Below are 21,584 nucleotides of genomic sequence, written 5' to 3' on the forward strand. Positions count from 1 at the left end.
TCTTTTCTGTGCACAGCGCTGGTATAAAGGCTAGAAGGGCGGCCTTGCGGCTAGCGAACCGCGCTTGGCGAAAGGCGAGGAGTCAGGTCTCGGTCTTCGCTCGGGGCAGCGCCAAACGAAGCTGAGGGAAAAACAGAGACAGTGAGGCGAAACAGACAAAATCCGACAAAAGCAAAAATCAACAAAATAAAAGACGCAGATAGAGGCGCGCGCGAGGCGACGAAGCTTTCGTGCCGTAGCCGCGCCCCCCCTCGAGCGTGGAGTCACCCGCTGTACACCTTATAAATATCGCGAGACGGGGCTCGTCCGGGGGAAAATTGGTTGATACTTCTTTTCTTCTTCCGACACTCGTGTACAAAGTGGCTGAGCGAGGAGCACGCGGCGCTAAGCGCTGCCACCAGCATCGCCTCCGGTTTCGTGGCTGACGACAGTTGGCGAAGAGTCTCGTTCGTCTCGTGTTACGTACGTCGCTACTCGTCTTACGGGACATCTTCAGCTGCCATGGACAAGGTAAGATGTGCTCTCTCTCCCTGGCGGCGTCGGGTGGAAGCCGCACCCTTGTGCGTAGCGGCCCATGATGTCTTGGTGCTAGCGCTGTTGTTGGCTTTGGTGATGGCACTAGGAAACATTAATCCGAACTGCGACTTGAGCCGCAGTTCCGCCTATGTGTAGAAAACCTGAATGTTTAATCGGGATTTGAGCTTTTGGATCCTATCTACACTGCGCGAACCTTTACTTGGAGCTAGTGCCCGTTCCTATATTACTTCTTTACTGTACAGAAGCGTACGAACACCGGAGGCTGAATGTAATCCTAAATTTCTCGTGGCATTTGTATTCCGCGCGTACTTTGTCCAAAGAAGGGGGATTTGCCCGCAATTCAGCAGTTTTTGTTAAATAATTTCTGCTTTTCGAATACGAATCTCTGATTCCTGTTATACTTAGGCGGAGCTATAGTTCATTGAGGTGTCTCGTTCTTCATGACTATACAATGACATAATCCCGACAGCACTAGAGAACAGAATACCAAACATAAAGAATCATGTTCATTAAGATAGAATAGGCGGTTTATAGACGTCTTCGAAGCTCGTAACGCATTAAAATGTGGTGCTTAGGGAATGTGAGCAACAAGCGAGTGTTTTAGATCTTTTCACAGATTACATAACCTTACGCTGAAAAGTTTTCTTCCAGTTACTCGTGGTGTGTTCGGCATAGCAGGTTTTGTTTGATACCTGTGGCGTGCAAGGGGTAAATGCTGCTGCAGTAGAACGAGAACATAGCCTATGAGAAACAGTGCTTTTTATTAACTCAATTTCAACTTCGAGAGTGCTGTTTATTCTAGCATTTTCATTTCTTTTTTGTTTTTGTGCATTTAAAATGAATCGATGCATGTCCTGAAGATTGCCAGTCAATAACAGCAAAAGATAGACATGTTTTTTTTATATTGATAGCTTCTTAGAGTTAGAGTTGTACAATCAGCATATGCTCTTTGCTTTGACACGATTACTATTGTAGATAAATTTAGAATGAATAATTATTTCGTGCAGTAACAGATCTTCATTATGTTATCTTGGCCGAGCCGTCTTAAGTACCACAACTATTGCTCTGGCGTATCACATTCTCCCAGATATTCATAATGAATTCATTTGAGATAGACGGGACTACGCGCTCGATTATGTGATGCTGGTATCTAGATTGTGCTCGTTTACTTGCATGCCTCTAAGAAATTGCTGCCTAGTATGAAAGCCGCACAAAATGTATTGCACAATTGTTTTAGTGGAAATAATTTTAGTGGTTTGTGTAAATAAAAATACGCAGATGTAAATCAATACATATATGTGTGTAGCAAATATATCAGAACACCACATTAATCTCGCATTTACTATACCAAAGCGAAGTAGTACCTGTCATGCCCAAAACAGGGGGAACAGCAGCGGAGTCATGGTCTGAAAAAGAAACTGCGTAATTTCCCGAAAAAGCATTGTTTATTTGATGACTTCACCTTATAAGAGGAACTACAGAAACATTTTCTACGCTCTTACGCCATAAGTTCGATGAATGCTAATAACAAACCCTACGTTTCCATTCAATCCATATCCCACTGTAGAAACGACTGGTGCAATGATGAATTTTACCAAGATCACTTTTTTTGGACACCACTTTAAATTGCGATAAATCTGAGAAATTATATATATCACTGTCATGAAATATAAAAGGGAAGAATCTAACATCTTAATGCACAATAAATTTTTTTTTTAATTTGTCTTTCACTCTCATAGAGTTGTCAGAACTGCTATAATAACCACTGACGACCTTTTTTATGACAGATAAAACGCAATATAAGAAACAACGAGCCTTTCAAAGAGAGATCTGCGGATATATTGGTTGTTATACAAGTGTTTTCCTATATGCGAAGAAAATCTTTCATAGACAGCTTCTCAACGGAGATGGCCTAGCCCAGAACATTTCAATATGGTAGAAAAGAATTTAGTAGAGATTGAGCACTCGGGTTGAAAGAAAGCTCCTGGTATTTGTACGAAACATGTTAACAGCTAATGTCATGTCGAATACGTTCAAGTGTTAATATTTTCTGCATATTTTAATTTTGATGTCAATGCTAATTTGGCTCTGATTTGAAAGACTACGCATCTCCAACATAAGTATAAAAAAAAAGAGGAGGTCCTGCTTATTGATCATGTGCATGAACAAAGGTGGCGCCAGTGAACACCCTCAAGGTTAGGCCACATGTAGCATAACGCTTCCGAAAGTAGAAGACTGAGCAGCCGTCGATGTAGCTCAGTCGTTAGATCACACTCCTCGAAATTCAGAGGTCGTAAGTCGAGATCCCGCTTTTGGGAGGTACATATTTGTTGCTTTTGGCTACTTTGTATACCTCACCCATGAAATGGGTACACTATTAATTTCTCCATGAACATCAGAAAAGCAGAAAAGAAGGAAAATGAAATATCTACCTATGCTTCCCTTGTCTCATTTGTTGGCTTCCTTCGTATATATGTCATAACAAACGTATTTCCATACACTTGTTATTTCAGGTGCATTTGCTTTTCTTTATTGCGCTGCCGTACAATATAGGCTACCAAGTCTTGCTTAATTTTGCTTTCTCGCTAACAAGAATTGCTTACGCACTTGACAGGAAGCACTCAGGATTCACTCAATAAAATTTCTTTGTGAGCTTATCGAGGTGTTCGACTTTGTCAATGTAAACGTAAATAGATACTTTTTAATCAAACTAAGAGTTGTTCTTCTAAGCTAAAATTTATTGTCTTTTTTTTTTCAGACCGTAGCAGCAGTCTTGTTGGCCGCGCTATCGGCGGCACAAGGATACGTCATACAGCACCTGGACCCTTACCATCCAGGGGTACCTGGCAAAGTGTTCGTTCCTTATCCATCCTACGTTGGTCACATACCTTTTGGACATCACCCTCACGTCGTACAGACACCGGTATTCGTTATAGCGCATACGCCGCCTCATGCCGGGAAACCCGTGGTCCCAGGTTCGATTCCTGGCCATCACCCTAACAATTTACCTGGTTACCCACCCCATTTTCCTGGGGTTCCCGGTGTATTCCCTGATGGTGGACCGGGCATCAGCATCCCACTTCCACCTCAGCCTAAACCAGATGGGGTTCCACTACCGGGTGGCGTGCCGAGACCCCCTGGTCCCGAATGCAGACTCTGTGGAGGTGGGGGCGGCGAAGTGCCACCTGTGCCGGACGAAGGTGGTCGAGGGGACGAGGAGCCGACTCCAGAAGAGACGCCCAGAGCTGGTGAACCTCCCCAGGAAGGCGGCAACCCGAAGCCTGAAGAGCCCGCGCCTGAGGAGCCTAAGCCAGAAGAACCGAAGCCGGAAGAGCCAAAGCCGGAAGAACCGGCACCAGAGGAGCCAAAGCCGGAAGAGCCGGCACCAGAGGAGCCAAAGCCGGAAGAACCAGCGCCAGAGGAGCCTAAACCGGAAGAACCGGCACCAGAAGAGCCTAAGCCGGAAGAGCCGGAGCCAGAGGAACCAAAGCCTGAAGAAGAAAAGCCAGCAGAAGAGCCAGAGAGAGAGGAGCCAAAGCCTGAGGAAGAGAAGTCGAGCGAGGAAGAAGACGCAGCCCAAACAACCGAAGGAGCGACTACTAGCGGCCTTACGGAAGAACCTCCTTCTGCGCGTCTACAGCTGCCGAAAAAAGGTGGTACCTCCGTTAGCTAGCTGAGAACGTAGCGTGTCACATACTACGGGCAGCGCACACGGCGTGCGTACGGACTTTTTTTTTTTATTTGTGCAGAGCACGCATCGCTCAGACAGTAAGGGCATCTTGTAAGCTAGGAAAACATCGAGGTTTGGCCAAGGAGCGGGTATGTATGTACCTGAAATAATGAACGCTATCGAAGTGATATTTTGGTCTAGAACTGCGTTGGGCATTAAAGGTATGACGGTAGAATAAAAACGGAGTTCAAGCTTGTCATTTGTGCTTTCTACGTGCGTACGAATTAAATGTGCCTCTGATTTTCTCATCCTTACATCCCATTCCCTTACCCCGAACTATATGTCTAGATTGATGATCATGCCCCCAGCCCCCTCTTCTTCCCTTTTCAGTGGTAATGCAAGCTGGATATATCAGTTATCTAAGTATGTGAAGAGTCTATGTGATGCACGCTCGTTCTAGAGACGGCTACTCCTTTTTATGGCGTAAATTAGTTAAGGGATGACCGTATGGAACTACCCTCATCGATAGCTTTAATTTTGGGTTACTAGAAGGAAGAATATGCTTGCGAGATTACTGGAAGCAGCTATACTGCTCTCGCGAAGAAATAAACTAGTAGCGCGTTCCATTGACCCGATCATTACGCTGCTTACGGCGACATAGGGCACTGTAACAAGGAATGTTTGGACGAAGTGTGCGAGCCTTTCAGTACGAACTGCTGCCTACGACATTATCTCAGTGACAGAAAATAATATAACCTCTTTTCTCAGTATTTGGAACAATCAGCTCGGCTCTAAAATTGCGACTGAGAAAAAAATTGAAGAAAATAATTGTTCCATAATGTTAACGTGTCCTGTGATTCAAACAGTTTTACACAACTGAGGGTTTTTATGAATAACAACAGAGAAGCAGTTATAGGGCAGACAGATTATGCACATTAGGTAAAATTAACACTACTTTACAAAGATGCTACGTCATTGAAATGACTAGATCTGGTATTTTATTATAGCAGCTAGGTATTCAGGAACAGAGTAGAATTAGTGTGACAATGTATAGGGGACCAACAATGTAGCTAATTGGATTTCCTGTCGAAAAAGAGGAGTGTTAGTAAATTGCTAGCAAAACGTACATACTGCTGTATCTTAAACGTAGTTGCCTTACCGCATTACTCGTTTGCTCTGCGGCCTTTGCCAAAGAACAAGCGGTAGGCTGAATCCCCAGGAGCTGTAGACGATTAGGCTGCAGCATGGGTGTTAAGTTAGTGAACAACATTGCAGTAAAATCTCGAAGACCTCATGACGTGCCAAAAATTTCTCATGACCTTTCTTTTTTTTTTGTGTGTGTGTGTCTACGGAGAAAAACCTCACTTAATTTAAGCGCAAACATTTCACTAATGCGGAATGAACAACCGACTTCCGTCGCTTGGAAGGCTCTGCATTAGCAAACATGCGACATGAGTGCGCAGAATTTGGACCCATCACGACATTTGTGCTATAGCACTGTTCGCGGTAATCTCGGTGCTGAGTCCTCGCATGCGAAGAACGCAATAAAATGCATAGTGCAACTCGTGCGATCGGATTCGTACTCTAATATGGTGGTGAGAAAAGAAAGGACGTTGCCCCGTTACATGACTCAACTCCCTTAATGCGCGCCTTGGCCTCTCATATATACGTGTACGAAAGAAGCACTAGGAAGGATGTTAACTGCATTAGTCCGCGAAAAAAAAAAAAAGACTGGGTGGCCTAAGAGCGCCATCGTGTACACTGCAAACATGCTGTAGCAAATGTTAATTTTTGCCCCTCGAAGCCTTATAAAAATGTGCCCTCAGTTTGAAAGGTTGCACATATAATCTGGAATATTAGCCAAGGAACCCCGTGTGAAATATAACAATTTCGCCATTAATTTCTTGAGCCAGCATCCCCCGACTGTCGCAATTTTCTATGTTCATGAACTTCAAACATTTTGAATGTGCATGTCACGAATTATCAGTTCGGCAAGACACATCAAACAATCAGTGCTGAAACTGCGCAGTCAGACACCTTCATAAGCATCGCTAAATTTCAGTGAAGATATATTTCGAGAGCTAAATTCTATACAAATGAAGCAGCCATTTGGCAGAAGAATAAATTTTTTTGCATGTCGGAAAATATTTTCTGACATTGTTTCTTATCTATATCTCTGGAGTTGAAGCTTAATATGTGCTTGTACATTTATCGGTAGGCTCATGATTTCAGTACAAGTAGTAAGGAAGGGTCGCCTTTAGCAGATGTTAAAACAAGTACAGGGGGTAAAAAAAAAAATCCATTTGGTGCACAACGAAAGTGGAAATTTAGTTCATCGCTGAGATCAGCTTCAAATTACTTTGAAGACATTCATGAGGTTCAATGCAAGAACCATTCACAAAATTGATGCTCGTAACGGATTTAAAAGTTTATTGCTAGTAACTTTCGGTCAACTACTCTAAGAGCAAAATATTAAAGCGCCCATTTCGAGAAAAGATATTACTTTTCAAGATAATAAACCAGTACAAGCACAGTGAACGTTGTCAATGCAATCAGTTAACATCCCGAAATTAAATTTGCTGTTAAGCTGGTGAGAGAAGCAAAATCTAAATATGAATACGGCATCGAAGGACCGCTATTCTCTCAGTTACCTGTATGGGATCATCTAAGGATGTTTGGAATCACTGATATATTGTCAGTTCTTGTTGGGTAATTGCAATATCAATTTAGAAAGTTCATGGAATGTGTCTTATGTGCTCATATAGGTATGCTAAGGTCTTAGCATACTCGCAGGCCTAATTGGGAACTTCCATCTTTGTTAAAGTGCTGTTATGTAGAAGATTCCGTACTCAACAGAAAATCTAACCTTGGTAAAAAAGCGCTGATAAGACCGCAAGCCAGACTGCATGGATTACAAGAAGACAAGCGTAGCAGGGATTGGCAGAAAGTGAAGTGGGCAGTTGAGATTGGGAAGCCTGCGGATATTATATGGATGCAGGATAGCACCGAAGTGTAAGACGAAATATCTACTTAGAACAGGAGTAACTAAAGATCCGGACCACGAAAGGGAAATGACTAGGAAAATCAGAATGGAGTGGATCGCATTTGGCAAGTGCTCGCAAATTATGACTAGCAGGATACCGGTATCGCTAAAGAGGAAAGCGTATAATTTTATCTTACCGGTGCTCAATTATCAGGCTGAAACGTGGAGGCTAACGAAAAGGGTTCTACTTAGGTTCAGGACAACACGAAGAGCTATGGCACGGAAAATAGTAAGTGTAACGCTAACACATAGGAAGCGTACAGAATGAGCCAGAGAAATCCGTAGAGTTAATGACATTCTAGTGGAAATCAAGAAGAAATGGCTATAAGAAGGACATGTAATGCGAAGAGAGGACTACAGATGGTGGCTAAGGGTAACAAGTTGGATTCCAAGGGAAGCAGAGAGTAGCAGGGGGCGGCAAAATTTAGATGGGCGGATGAGGTTAGGAAGATTACGGCGATAAAGTGGATGCTCTAGCACACGACTGGGTTAATTGCAGGAGCATGAAAGAGGCGTTCACCCGGGAGTGGTTATAGTCCGGCTGAAGATGACGGGGTGGCAGAGGGCGGTTAATGTGAGGGATATGAACAAGGCATTTGCCCTGCAGCGGGCATAGCTAGTCTGAAGATGGTGCTGATTATGATGATTATTCACGGCAAAGTGAAGATTAAATGACCACGATAGTGATGAGAGTAGTTCCATCATACTGGAATACTCATTGTGGTGTAATGCAGATTGTCATTTATAAACGCCATGGCGTTTTACGGTATTGCATTTCCACTGCAACGTGTACGCGAAATTTGCAATAAAGCTGTGTACACAGGAGACCGATGGTTTCAGAGCATGCGTCCCGGAAGTGGCTGTAGAACACCCCGTTTTCTTTTCGAAGCGAAGTGCAACGGGTGCTTGTCCCCGTTGGCTCTTGCAGCGCCATCTCTCGGGAAACATCGGAGAGTTGTCGGCTCTGCACAGGCAACAGCTGCTCGCAAGAAGTCCGGAGCCTTTCCGCGTCCGTTACGTGTCGTGCCTGTGCTCAACTTCCACCGCGGACTTCCGTACATCCAGCCCGTGCTGGCCTCTCCCGCGCACTTCGAGAATCGTAAGCTCACCCGAATGCAGAACGAAGGTCGCTACTCTGTGGGCTACCTCGTGCCTGCCTACGGACCGTTTGTTCCGTTTCCCGCGGGAATCATCCGAACGCCAGTGCGTGCGCTCGTCAGGCTACACGGATGAGTAATAAAACACCCATGTGCGTGGTTTCTTATCAGTGTTTCTTGACGTCACCTGGCTGGAGTGAAGCGAAAATAAAGCTGAGGAGAAGTAGGATGAACTTGCGCCGTTACTCGCAAACACTAAGGCATAAACAGCACAAGTACTTCTAAACGACGTGAGCAACCTTAATGAGTGAATTTTACTTAACGAAAGATGATTTTTGTCCACGACAAATGTAAACTATTTTCAAATGGTGGAGGGGGGAGGTTAGACGAAAATCGCATTGGAAGAGTAACATTACGATAATGCATTAGACTGAGCTTGAAGTGCCTATGTGACGTCCATAATTTTTAGCTTGCTAATTTTTTTTTATCTCTCTGAAGAAGAGAGAAACGGATTGACTAACCAAAAATATATTTTGCATGTTAGCTCTGTCTCTGTTGCTCTGACGCTGCCCTGTATAGTATTGTAGCTATGTTGGCTAGTTGGTAATGCGTATATTCAAGTACACACCCTGAAAGAGACAGGGTGTAAAGAAGAAATGAAGAATAAGGCTACTATCTCCCTTCATCATTCTCTTACAATCTCGCTGCAAAGCTACAGCGCTGTGAACGAGCCCTACAATCCTTTACGATAGCGAACGAGTGTTATGGGTCCGTGACCTGTAGTTCTTTGAGGTGCGAAAACAAGCAGTTAGTTTGCATATAAATCCTGAAAAATATTTTATGTGAAACCCACTTTTAATCTGCTTGTTTTCATTGCTATATTTAACCAATTTACTGAGAATTACAGTTTCGCTTCTGGTTTTACTCATCGTTATTTTTCCTCATTCAGTATGTCCGCCCCCAGGTTTCACCTTGATAACACCAGTTCACGAAACACCCTTTACCGTTGTAGACCGAACTCATAGAAAAAAGACAGACTGCATTTCGGGTTGCACCCAGCACGGTAACCGGAGGAAAGCTGATTTTACGGGCGGAAGAGCGCGGACAGTGGAAATTTCTCTGCTTCTTTTTTTTTTTTTTTTTTAAGAGAAATATTACGGCACTTTTTTTGCGGTAATATAAGCCAAAAAGCGCGTCAAGTAACTTGGCAAACGTTCAAGTAAAAACTGAGATGTGGTCAGACAAAGTATGTCTCAAGATCTTCATGTCAAAGCAAAGGATGAGGGGAAGTAGAAGGAGTAGAATGAAAAGAAGTATGCGAGCAGAGTTTTCGCTTAAGTTCGAAAAAAATATAAAAAAGAAGCCATTAGGAACAACTGTCACTCCGTCATTCATAATCGTGACCCTTTGAAGGCTAACCGATATGAGAGGTTACTCATCACGGTGTTTGTATGTAGAAGCAGAGCCAAACACAGACAACAATCTGTCACCGATATAGATCAAGCTGAAAAAAAAAAAAAAAGGGAGGGAGGCGCTTTAGCAGGGAGTTGTGTCTGCTTCCGCGTGTGATGTAAACCCCGTGAACATGAAAGGATTGACGTATGCTCCAGTTTGTTTCTGACTTTAAGCTAGAAGAAAATAAAAGCTTTCATTTTTTGGAGAAGAAAAATGATGAAAAATTAAGGAAAAGACGCACTCTTAGTACGAAACGATCGTATTTAATCTTGAATATTGATGGCAATGCCCAATGACGCCGTTCAGCTTGAGATCACGTCTATCGAAGCTTTCCTGTGTGCGCCAGACACATGAAGCTACAATAAAGAAGCGGTAGAGCCTGCAAGATTGAGCGATCCCTGGCTGTCCTTGCGGGAAGGGGGTCGCACATGTGTTTGCGCTTGCCAGTTTGGCATGTCACAGACGACTACTATGACAACCTCTTTACGCATACAGGGTAGCTTTCACATGCTTATTGGAAGTAAATTATCATGCGTAATTTACCCCACCCGGTTCAAGGACACTTTCTTAAAAAGTGATGACAAAAAATCCCAAGTAAATTAGTACTAGCTTTTTTTAGGCAAGACTGTGCTAAGTGCATATACAGCGTACCGATTTAACGTCGCAAACTCTGTTTATTTGCAGTGGTATCATACGATAGAACCGGTAATCAGTCAGTAATTTACAAATGAGACACTCTTTAAGCACATGGAAACTGAAGCTCACTTCAAAATAAAATGCTGCTCCCCTCAACTTGATGGGCTTCAGTACTCGGTTTTCAATTTTGGTCTGCAAAGTTCAGCTCGAAATTTTCAACATATGTTTGCATTGCAACCCTCCAATATAGAACACAGCACCTAAGCTGAGAAATTAAGAGCTGAGATGCAGGCGCCTGCTAAACATGCCTACTCACAAGGGTTTTGGCTTAAAGTGCCCTTTGTAGGAGATCAACCTTTTTTGATACTAAAGCTTTTAAGGCAGTCATCGACTTGTGTACTAGATGAAAAGCGACATCCGCCTGAACTTTAGGGCCATCACCACAGTCCCATATTGTGTTGTCTATTTTACCGCAAAAAAAAAAAAAAAAAAAAAAACAAGTAGCTGGCCTCCCCCGAATATGTCCACAAGCTATATATAACCTACCTTCTAATAGAGATCTGCTGTGAAGACATACGGTCCTAAAACATTTTTCCGACAAGCCGAATTCGGCACTGTATGTATACGTCTTTGCTAACTTACGCAGGTCACGTCCGATAAGCCATTATTATAAAAAAAGAGCCGGACTTCTCACAATAGCCGTGTTGGTTCTCTCAGGCCCTTTGTGAGCAAGGCTTTGTAGCGTACAGCGTAGCTTACTTGAGAAGTTAGCACTTAGCTCATAAGACGTTTATCCGCCGGTTTTGCAGCCAAATATGGGTACCGCCTCGATGTGATGTTTCGAATGCCTCCGCGTGCTGCACCTGCAGAAGGCTCGTACGATGCACCCTGGAAAGTTTTGCGTTAAGACGACGCGTGTGAGCGGCTGTGCCTCTCCTACGTCCTTGAAGAGGCGTATACCTCTATGGACACGCGTAAGTGCCCGGCGCATTAAAGCGATCTCACCATGGATAAGCCGCGAAGCTTAGGGATTACCTCAGATGTGAAAATTTATTTCTTCCCGCTTTTCGCGGCGGCTTCTTGCTCAGAAAGGCGGTGCGCGCGGCGATTACGCTGTGCTGACCCTCCCTGGGAGTCTTGGACCACTTTCAATTAATGTTTGGCCGCCTGCGTTTTTTTATAAAGCTTTTTCTTGCCATTTTCACCGTCCTCTGCACATTACTCTTTGGGCATATCAGTGCCTATTTCTCTGTTTCGTCCTTGAGTTTGATGTGAACTGCGCGGCCATGATTGCTTATCGCAAAATTTCATCGGCGGTATCCTGCTCTGAGGTAGGCATAATCCGTTCTTAAGTGTCCGCTCATTAGAGAATATATTCAACCCAGCTGCTTAGACAAACAGCGTATTTTTCGTCGCCGCTCCGTTCAGATTTTTCTTCATCTGTCGACGTCCGAGATGGTCAGATACTGAAAGGGGTTAGTCGCCACAGTTCAAGCACCTGGCTACGTGATGTGGTGCTGCTATCGTGACCAATATATCATTCTGAAAGGAGGGTGCAACACTGTTCCAGGTAGCAATGGTATTTAATACCAGCGCCACATGTACGGCTATTATTCTCCCTCGAGAAAGCTCATTGTTGCCTAGAAATGAACTTGCATTGTAGTTTCGAGTACTAACGAGTATAGTTTAGCTTTGAGATTACTGGCACTCTGCTGCGCCTACAACAGCGAAGGTGGTTGCGCGAACTGCCAAAAGCATCGCATTATTTACCTACCCTAACAAGCAATATGAAAGGGTTAAAATGGCGATGACAGCTACAAGTCAATTCATTTTTATTATCCGCTGCCTAAACACGAAACCTCTAATTGGTGCCCCGCTCTCAGCTTCATTAATTGTTAACTTTCCTCGCATTCATGAAATATCTCATGCCTTGCTTTGACGTTTTCATCACAAAAAGGATTGGCTCGTTACATATTAATAATTATATGTTATCATAAGTAAGAATAAAAGAAACTGAAACTCGAAGTAAATGCACAGAAGACAGTCTCAAATGCTATATGGCAAATTGTAAGGTAATTATTTGAATACAAAGAAATTGCAGGGACTTCTCTTGAAAATGTCAGGGTTTTTAATAGATTGTGCCACACTGATAAAGAGGTAAATTTATAGGGAATTTTTGAATGGCGAAGTTAGAGATCCGAGAAAATTGAAGATGCTTTTATTTTCTGCATCGAAGATCCCCAAATTTGAATGTTTTGACAGAAATGTGGCCCAGTTATTTCCCGCGTGACAAACAATTAAGATTTTAGTCCTTCTCGATCGTGAGGTGCAACATTCCCCATCAAGGGGGCCCAGTAGGCCAGGCCGAGAACCTTAATGTATTCCTCTCAGTTCATCACCAACAAAGGTTCTCACCAAAGAAGAGAGAAAGTCAGTTTAAGAATAACACCAACAATGTTTTTATTTCGATTTTACAGCAACGAGCAAACCCGCCAACACACTTCGCATTACATTAAAATCTCTTCTTCTCTATATTTAAGTTAAACAATAAACTTTGCATCAACAACTTCAGCTTGTAGTCAACAAAGAGTACAAATTGTGGTGGACAAAAAAAAAAAAAGAAAGAAAAACACGAAGGCTCATGACGACAAAGTTTACAGGTACCTTTTCTCCCAACGGTACTCATGTTATGTGCTTTTAAAGTGCGTGTTCCTTTCCAGAGAGATGAGATCGACTTTAATCTCACAAGCCTCTTTCCATTCTAGCCATACACTACCCGACCCTGTACTGGGATTACCCCGGTCGGGTGAGAATAAATGACTGGTGCATAGGGATGGTGATGGTGGTAGTGAAACGTTGTCGGCACCACCACCTTGGGAGCTGTGACAGGGAGTTTTGGAACAGTCGCAGCGACTGGAACCGCTGGCACGGTTTGCACAGGCACCGGACGGGCTGGGCTTTGTACCTTGGCTGGCTGGTACGTCACTGTCTTTGGGGCTTCGTAAGCGGGTGCCTGGTACGATCCCTGGGGCAGTTGGAACAGTGCGTCCGCTGGTGACGATGGCTGCGTTCCGGGCTCGTTGGTGGACACGCTCACGCGAAATCCGCCTTCGTCAGCGATGTAGCTGACAATGCGAACTCGTCCGTCGGTGTCCTTAAGTCCGTAGGATCCCTGCTTGCGGCCTTCGACATCTCCTGACTCTCGTTGAAAGGCGCCTTCGCCTTCCGGGAAGGTCCAGTCGTACCCATACTGGTAGCCACCTTGTCCCTGCAAAGAAAAAGAAAAAAAGAAAAAGATTGAATCATCAGGATTATGCACGAATTCTGTACTTATTTACTTACGTCGCTGACCGTCAGCCATTTTATATCAACGGTGATATTATGAAGAAAGTGGTCCTAGTCTTGCTGAAGCAATTCCTCCGTTGCATTATACACCTCACTGTGTAGGAAAATTGCCGCAGCATATTTAACGGAACGTCATTGCCTTAAAGACGTTTGAGAATAGCGGAAAGGTCAGATCTCTGAATTCGCGTGACAATTATAGATACTACTTTCCCGCAGCCGGTGAAATCAACAAACAACGCGAGGTTTCAACGTGTGGCTAACCACAATCAATCGTATTCTACCAAGCGGTTCTAGAGTCCAGGTTTCGCTTCTTGAAAGCGCTCATTGCACATCTATTTTCCTGTACAAACTGCTGTCCTTCCTGGCTCTGTGCGTAAAGTGTAAAAAAGCTTAAAGCGCTGGGCTGAGGTCTCCAATTTAACGTTGGGAAAGCTGCAGGTTTGAGTAATTGCCCCTTCACCGATCTCAGTTACTGTTTCGTGACAGCGCTGACTGATAACATTGTAAGGATAAAACCAACGAGGCCTTTATTAAGGGCACCATTCCCTTCCCTTGACCTTCCGCAGGTGCGCTGTTTTCGGCCTTATTCTGTTAACTGAGCTCCGCCTGCTCATTCTTTCAGAATATATTCTTAACTGTTCCTTTACTGGGACTGTACGAGCCAAGTAACTTCATAATTCATCAATGGAGGCCAATATCAGCTACCTGGCATTTCCCTGCATCAATTGTAAGCCGCGCATATTGTAGCGACGCTTTTGTAGAGTCCGTTTTGCGCGCAACGTGGGCGGTCGAAGCGGCCTAAAGGCTAATGGTATGTGTGAAATGTGATTTCTGGATGGTAAGAGCACAAGGTGACGGGTTAGTCTCGTTGCGTGCCTGAATGGGCGTACCGATTAGATACTTACATCACCATTGAAGAATCGGTTTGTTGCGGCCCTCGCTGGGACAGCTGGTATGGCCCACACCGCGGCCGGAAGCAGCACGGCTGCCAGGAACAAGGCTGAACACTGGAATGAATAACGACGCACAAGAGCACACCGCGTGAGTGCCTAACAATCACACAGGGAGGCAGAGTATGTATGTATGTATGTATGTATGTATGTATGTATGTATGTATGTATGTATGTATGTATGTATGTATGTATGTATGTATGTATGTATGTATGTATGTATGTATGTATGTATGTATGTATGTATGTATGTATGTATGTATGTATGTATGTATGTATGTATGTATGTATGTATGTATGTATGTATGTATGTATGTATGTATGTATGTATGTATGTATGTATGTATGTATGTATGTATGTATGTATGTATGTATGTATGTATGTATGTATGTATGTATGTATGTATGTATGTATGTATGTATGTATGTATGTAGAGTGTCCCAGCTAAATGTAACCAAGATTCTAAAAACACCCTGCGCCCTAGCGCCGTGAAAACTACTGAAAGCTGTTGAAAGTCGGTTATCCTTATATACACGATTTGTTTCGTTTGCTAACATTAGTTATTATTGAAGAACAATTATCTAACTTTTTATTTATTGGCTTGAGGAAGAAAGTGTCAATGCAAAATTTGCAGATCGCCTCGAAAAAGCATCTAGCTGCGTTCTTTCCATCAAGTTGCAAATTACGTAAATTTGTTTATTGACCTTTGAAGAAAATCTGCGAAATACAAGAAAAAAATAACACGGATAGGGCAGGAATTTCTGCGCTTCTAGCCGATCCGTCAAGTAACGAAGTCAACCTTTCTCTGGAACGCTGTTATGAACGGGGTTTGGCGGTTATATATGCATATACATACATAATTCTTCAATGGGATAAAGTTGCGCATAACTTATCTAGGAAGTAGGTGCGTCGGAGCTCAAAAGACCACCAATAATAAAAGCTTATGAGCGGGACAATTCCCTTATCTTATACCTACAAAGGAAAACAATACTCCGCTGAACGTGTACAGAGTTCGTTTTGCGTGCGTATATCCACATGCGTGTGCGAACTTCTGGGTCATAATGCACGTGTGAATGAAAATTCGGGAAATGAATTTACTCAAGCCGTGGTGTAATCGCGGCTTTGCGTGCTTGCTTATGCGGGCTGAAATCCATCATCGCGGCACAAAGAAGAAGTGCTGAAGATAAAAACTACTGATATTTTTGCGCTCCCCTAATCTGATGAAATTGTCAGTTGATTCGAGCAGCTAAAAAAAAAAAGTGCAGTTATTATAAACACGTTTCGACTCCTATTGACTCTCGCCAGTCGAACAATGTTCGTAATTCAAATAGTGAATTTCTGTTTACATTTTCTTTGAAGTTACTAGTAGAATGAAAAAGAAAACAAAATTTTACGGAAGCTTGGAGTACCTTGCCGGTGCTCTTGTATTCGCCGTTTAGACGTGGTTACTCATCTTGGCATTTCTTTATGCACCAAACAACGTATATATGAAGGTGCCAGTGCTGAGGATTAGGCCCCCATTTTCTTGCCATTCCGATATTAATGACGTTTTGCATTAGTTTCTCCAGCACAATCACATTTTGCATTGTGTATTATTAAAAAAAAATATTGGACACTTAATCTACGCCTTTAAGGGCATGACGCAACCGCGTTAGTGGCTCACATCTGCAGCTTTCGTTGTGGGGATCTTCGTTAAGATATCTCGATTATTCGATATTCTTTTCATATCTGCCTCGATAATCTCACATGTACTTATTTAGTAGCCTGCAGTCGCTATTTGCCACAATATGTGATAGACTACGTGGCATCAAATAAAGATTTCAAAGGTTCACGGCAATATAAAGCAATATAAAGCCGTGTTCTAACCTAGCTATCCAAATGTGGGAGTAGACTGTTTCATTTCGAACCCAAGGGTTCCGGTGGGATTGACCTTCACCTCACCCTCCCTTTTCAAATGAGATATCCTGCCCACTCGACATCATGTAATCTCGTGACGTCACACAACCCGTCGAGCATTCATTGCCCGGCCGTGCCACCTGTCACCTGCCAGAGGTATACGCTCGGGATTCTTCGCTGCGTACGCCGTTAAGGCCGACGCCAAGGATTATCTGGAAACCTGGCCATTAACTCTAACGCATTAAGAGTTCCTACCACAGTAAACTTGAAGGGCATCTGGAAGGATTCACTGGTGTTCCACAATTTCAAAGTGGTTTGGTTGCTCGACTGCTGCGTCCAAGGATGCGGGATCACATCCCGGCCTCGGCGACCGCTTTTCCTTGGAGCCAGAAAGCATGCAAATCGCCCGTGTGCTGTGCGATGTCAGTGCACGTTTAAAGAACCCCTGAGTCGCTTTTGGATGCTAACCTTCGTAAACCATAACAAACCGATTACAAAGTATTTGCAAACACTCTATAAACACAAGTACAAAGCAAATGTATCATACTGCATATTCTGTTCTCGTGCTCGTATGCAGAGGAATAGCTAATTCTTTGGCAGCCTCTTCGGGCTGCAAGTGTGCAACATCTAGGAAGGCGCAGTTTCGTAATGCGAATTCCAGTCCCCGAGCTCCAATTGGAGAATTACGAGGTGCTTGCTCAATTGAGGTAAAAACAAAATTACACGAAGCTCACCTATGGTGAAGTAGTACATTTATGACATTGCTTAAAAGGATTTCTCTATGCCGGCGTTCAAAATTGATTGAGCAGAAGTTAAAAAAAAAATTTAAGGGTCTCTTAAGATATCTCTTAAGAGTTGAACGGCGAAAGCCTACTCTTCTTCCTCTTATCATTCGCCTCTTTCTCTTGCCTCTTCTAATTTTCCTATTCCTCTTTCCTTCTTCCCTTGGCCTCTCAGTTTAGTCATTGCTAAGCATCTTTAGTAATTTCTAATCAGTTGTAGCCGTTACAAGTCTTCATTAGACATACTGGTCATTTGTAGTCATTTAGTCATTACTGCTCATTACCAAGCATTTTTATTAATACCTAATCAATTGTAGTCGTCACAACTAGTCGTTAGACAATGGTTATTTGTAGTCATTAAAAGTCATTACTAGTCTGTACTAAGCATTTTTAGTCATTTCTAATCAATTGTAGCCAGACATACCTACAAAAAAAAGTGGTATCAAATGCGATACAAGCGGGCACTCTACATCTAACATTGTTAGAATCGAATAATGAAGACTTTCCTATTTACCATGTGCAGTTGACGTAGAAGACCTCAGTGTAAAAGACGGCTTCATAAATTCACTTAGGAACTCGCAAGTTTCAAACTAACCATTTGCTGCTGTATCTGGACAAACGCGAATAAAGGTTTAATATTCTAAGGGGCCTGCTGCCAAGAAAGAATATTTATGCTTCTATGCAGTGAACTAAAAGAGAGAATATAGATTTAATGACCATGGTGTAGAATGTTTAATGCAAACATAGCGCAGTCACAATGACTTCCTTACTGAAAAACTAGACAGTCATCAAATGTTTAGATTTTTAATCCATCGCTTGATGACTGGAGGGCGTATATAAAGGGAGCTTTTAAGCAAATGGAAACCAGCTCATCACATCACACACAAAGAGTAGCTAAGAAAGGCGTGTTCAGCATCCAGTGCACTAAAGGCATCGAAGTTACAATCTGTTCCTCACCATAATTAATTTCGCTATTTTATCTCAAATCTTGCTAGCTAATTTTCCATAAGTGCTAACAACGTCCTGCCTGAACCTTTTATGCAATAAAACCTTGGTCGAAGGTTACCGGAGATAATTTTCTTTTTGGTGTGTGTGTCGAGAAAGAATCAACGCAATACGATGTTGTAATTATCGTTGTTCAGTGCAGCAGCGTGAATATTCTGCGAACGGATCCTGCGGAGGTGTCAGTTGTAGCAAAAACTAACACAACTATATCTGACAACAAAAGTTGTTCCCCACTTCACTTATTTGCTTCTTTTTCATGGATATTTATCGCTTGCAACTCTACAGGGAATAACTAACTGCTGACATTATTTGCCACTTCAGGTATCAAATATGGGTTTGACGGCTGGCTAAGAGAAATGATATACTGGAAAAATAACGCCGCAACTCATTGCCCCCAGAAACACCTTATTACAAGCAGATAACATTCTCGAGCAGCATGAAAAACAGGGCGACTAAGCTTCACACTGTGTGCAAACTATTTCTTCTTCGCTCGACCTCCATAACATATGCCTTACCTTCATTCTGCAAGAACGTGTAATCCGCAGCGGTCTCGGGAAAGCAGATCCAAACAGCGCGCTCTTCAAGCTCCCGCCTCCGCTTTTATACGGCGACTCAGTACAGGATTCAAAGAGAACCGGCGTGCGCACCTTGTACACGCGTCATGTGACTCACAAACCGACTTTAGCGCCGAGTTTACTTACATAAATAAATCTCGAAAAAGAAAGAACTCCTCAGAGGCGGTCAGTGCTCAAGCATCTGCTAGGCTTTTAAAGAAGACACCTAAAAGTATCACACACTCTGTTCACGTACGCTGTTCGTCGTGCCGGGCGTTCAAGGCTAAAAAGAGCAGCAAACGAGTGGTAGCTACGGGGGCGGGTGCTTGAGACTTTACGTTTTATGCACCTTTTTAAATTTATCGAATTCCTCTCCCTCTTCCTTCCTCTCTGGTCTTTATTCATTTCAAGTAAGCGACCAGTAAGAGAGGGAGCTGTCTTGGGGAGGCGGACACAGCCAGCAACAATGCGGGTCGGACGTGGTACGGAATGTTGAATGTCGTGGGGCCGCCACTGAAGACGTCATCGGGCCCATCCCCCTGTGTTTCCCTCCTCCCAACCTCCGTGTCTTAAGCCTTCAAGGTGCGGGCGCTGAGCACACATACGCACTCGCCAAGTACACAAACTTGAGTCCGAGCCCGAGAAAGGGGGAATGCACTTTTATTTAGAGTCTCTTTCAATGCTAGAACGATAACTTGGAGAAGATTACATCGGCGGCTACTGATACAGGTAGGGCACGGTGAGAACTCTCACGCGAGTTTCATTTCCACCCCCGGCATTGAAGGCTATTCGGCTCGTCTTAACCTGCTGCCCTTTTATCTTCACTCTCTCGATGTCTCTATATTTCCACTGATTTTGGCCGCGTCTTCTTTTGGTGCACAGTGTTATTTTGATATTCCGCGACAAGCCGGGATATTGAACCGTACCGAAATAGCAGAGTGCTTAGCAGAGGAATTCATTTTCTCCTTTTCTGTCCACCTCTAGGCCAAAGGCCCCGTAATTTTAACGGCAACATATATTTGTGCGTCTGTTTGCGTTCACCATCACTTTCAGTCTTCTACTTGTCGGCGCTTCTCTTTGTCTCTATATTTAATAGACGTTATCTGAATCTTACGTTCTGTATTTTTCTTCTCACCTCCTCTACCCCATCACTGCTTACGCACCTCCACCCCTCTAGACATTTCCATCCTTTCTAAAAATTTTAAGGACGTTCCTTATTTCTTTATTATTTCAATCTGACGAGGATTCCTCCTAGGGTGTGATTTGAACGCGTGTGTGGCCTCTTGCTTTTTATCCGTTTTTATGCTGGCTGTATTTCGTGTTGATACTTACCGATCAAGTTCAAGGCTACACGCTCTCCTCTGACTGATCGCGTCTTCACATATCTGCTTACGCATGCGATGTACGTCGCTGCGGTGCCCAATGGTGGCGCCGCCCTGAGCTGGCGGCGCTCAGTCTGTGAACGGCAGAAGCACTGAATGTAGGATGGAACACCATTTAGGTCCTGCCATAGCGCTCCCGAAGACTTTTTAATGATTTACTTTTATTTTCTTTTTCACCATAGACTACGCCGTGTTCCTCTCTTGTCAAGGTTGATGAATGAGGGCGTCGTCGGGCGTTTAATGCGGAGGTTCGCATCGTAGGTGGACTGTGAAAATTTTTTTGAGACGCTGGTGTGGGTGTAGCGAAGCATAAACAAGTGACATACCACGTTTTTGACGCCAACATGCATGTCTACAGTTTGTTTCCTTCGCATGACATTCTAGGCTCGGGCGAACCTGAAAGCGAAGCTTTTCCTCGCGACACTGGTAGAACAACCTCAATATCAGGGAAGCAATGTCCAGTTTTCTCATGCAGTTGTTGAACCCATCTTTTCTGGGAAAAATTTATGTGGAATTGGTTTTTCTTAGGAACTAGCTGTGCAAAGGTAGAGAGATAAACAGGAAGCTCAAACTTGTTCGACTCTCTGAGCTGCACACTGTACGCAAAGAACACTTGCTGACATTTTTCAGCTATATAGACTATCATGATTATGACTGGATATTTGCAGTAGGACCAGATGCACAGCCAAAACTTTTGTGCGTTTTTCAGGGAATGGCGCTGAGCTCACGATATATGAATACTTTTAGGTTACGGACGCAAATAAATGGAACATAATATTAACCTTCTCTGGCTCACGAAATGGCAACATTAGTCAGTATTTCAATGCTATTTGCAATACGCCCTGGATATAGAGCAGTGCGGTTCACATGCTATGCGGCTCCGATAAAGCTAAATTAGTTTGCGCACTTTTTACCGATTATGTGCACACCTATGCTTAAAGAGAATCTTAAACAAACATCGGTTACGACAGTTCGCCGCATAGTAAAAAGCAAAGTACTAATTTATACATGTGGCACTCGTTGCATCTTACGAACATTATGAGAAGGAAAAACTAGAGCTTATTGAATGTTGACTTTTTCTTAGGATCTTTCTTGGATAAAATACTGAGTGTGAAACATCAGCGATCAGAGGTGTTTCTGCGTCATCATCTCGCTCACGTTAAATAAGCTCTCTCCTTCCAAAAGAATTTCTTCCAGTTTACAAAAAATAAAACTTTATTATCTTTAGTGC

The 21,584-nt window shown here is 43.4% G+C and overlaps 2 protein-coding genes across 2 annotated transcripts; one reads left to right on the forward strand and one right to left on the reverse strand.

The window, feature by feature from the left end:
* Window positions 1–305: 305 nt before the first annotated feature.
* LOC146207699 (uncharacterized) lies at window positions 306–4,566 on the forward strand. Its single transcript, XM_084589799.1, has 2 exons — window positions 306–510; window positions 3,296–4,566. Exons 1-2 carry the CDS (start codon window positions 502–504, stop codon window positions 4,208–4,210), a joined length of 924 nt encoding a protein of 307 aa, XP_084445925.1. The 5' UTR covers window positions 306–501; the 3' UTR covers window positions 4,211–4,566.
* An 8,400-nt stretch (window positions 4,567–12,966) lies between these two features.
* On the reverse strand, window positions 12,967–20,824 carry LOC146207700 (uncharacterized). The gene is made up of 4 exons (XM_084577265.1): window positions 20,750–20,824; window positions 20,365–20,427; window positions 14,689–14,790; window positions 12,967–13,706 (listed from the first exon to the last, which is right to left on the reverse strand). Exons 1-4 carry the CDS (start codon window positions 20,822–20,824, stop codon window positions 13,200–13,202), a joined length of 747 nt encoding a protein of 248 aa, XP_084433391.1. The 3' UTR covers window positions 12,967–13,199.
* Window positions 20,825–21,584: the final 760 nt, after the last annotated feature.

The sequence above is a fragment of the Amblyomma maculatum genome, chromosome 1, assembly GCF_055883805.1.
Source record: "Amblyomma maculatum isolate TAMU_Amacu chromosome 1, ASM5588380v1, whole genome shotgun sequence".
Classification (NCBI taxonomy): Eukaryota; Metazoa; Arthropoda; class Arachnida; order Ixodida; family Ixodidae; genus Amblyomma; species Amblyomma maculatum.

Excerpts from the sequence above, each read along its gene's own strand:
- LOC146207700 (XM_084577265.1), bottom strand. The coding sequence starts at position 20,824 with ATGAGAAAACTGGACATTGCTTCCCTGATATTGAGGTTGTTCTACCAG. Across the intron at positions 20,428-20,749 it reads AGGAAAAGCTTCGCTTTCAG|ACTGAGCGCCGCCAGCTCAG; the intron begins GTTCGCCCGAGC and ends TGCCGTTCACAG. Across the intron at positions 14,791-20,364 it reads CAGCGACGTACATCGCATGC|TGTTCAGCCTTGTTCCTGGC; the intron begins GTAAGCAGATAT and ends TATTCATTCCAG.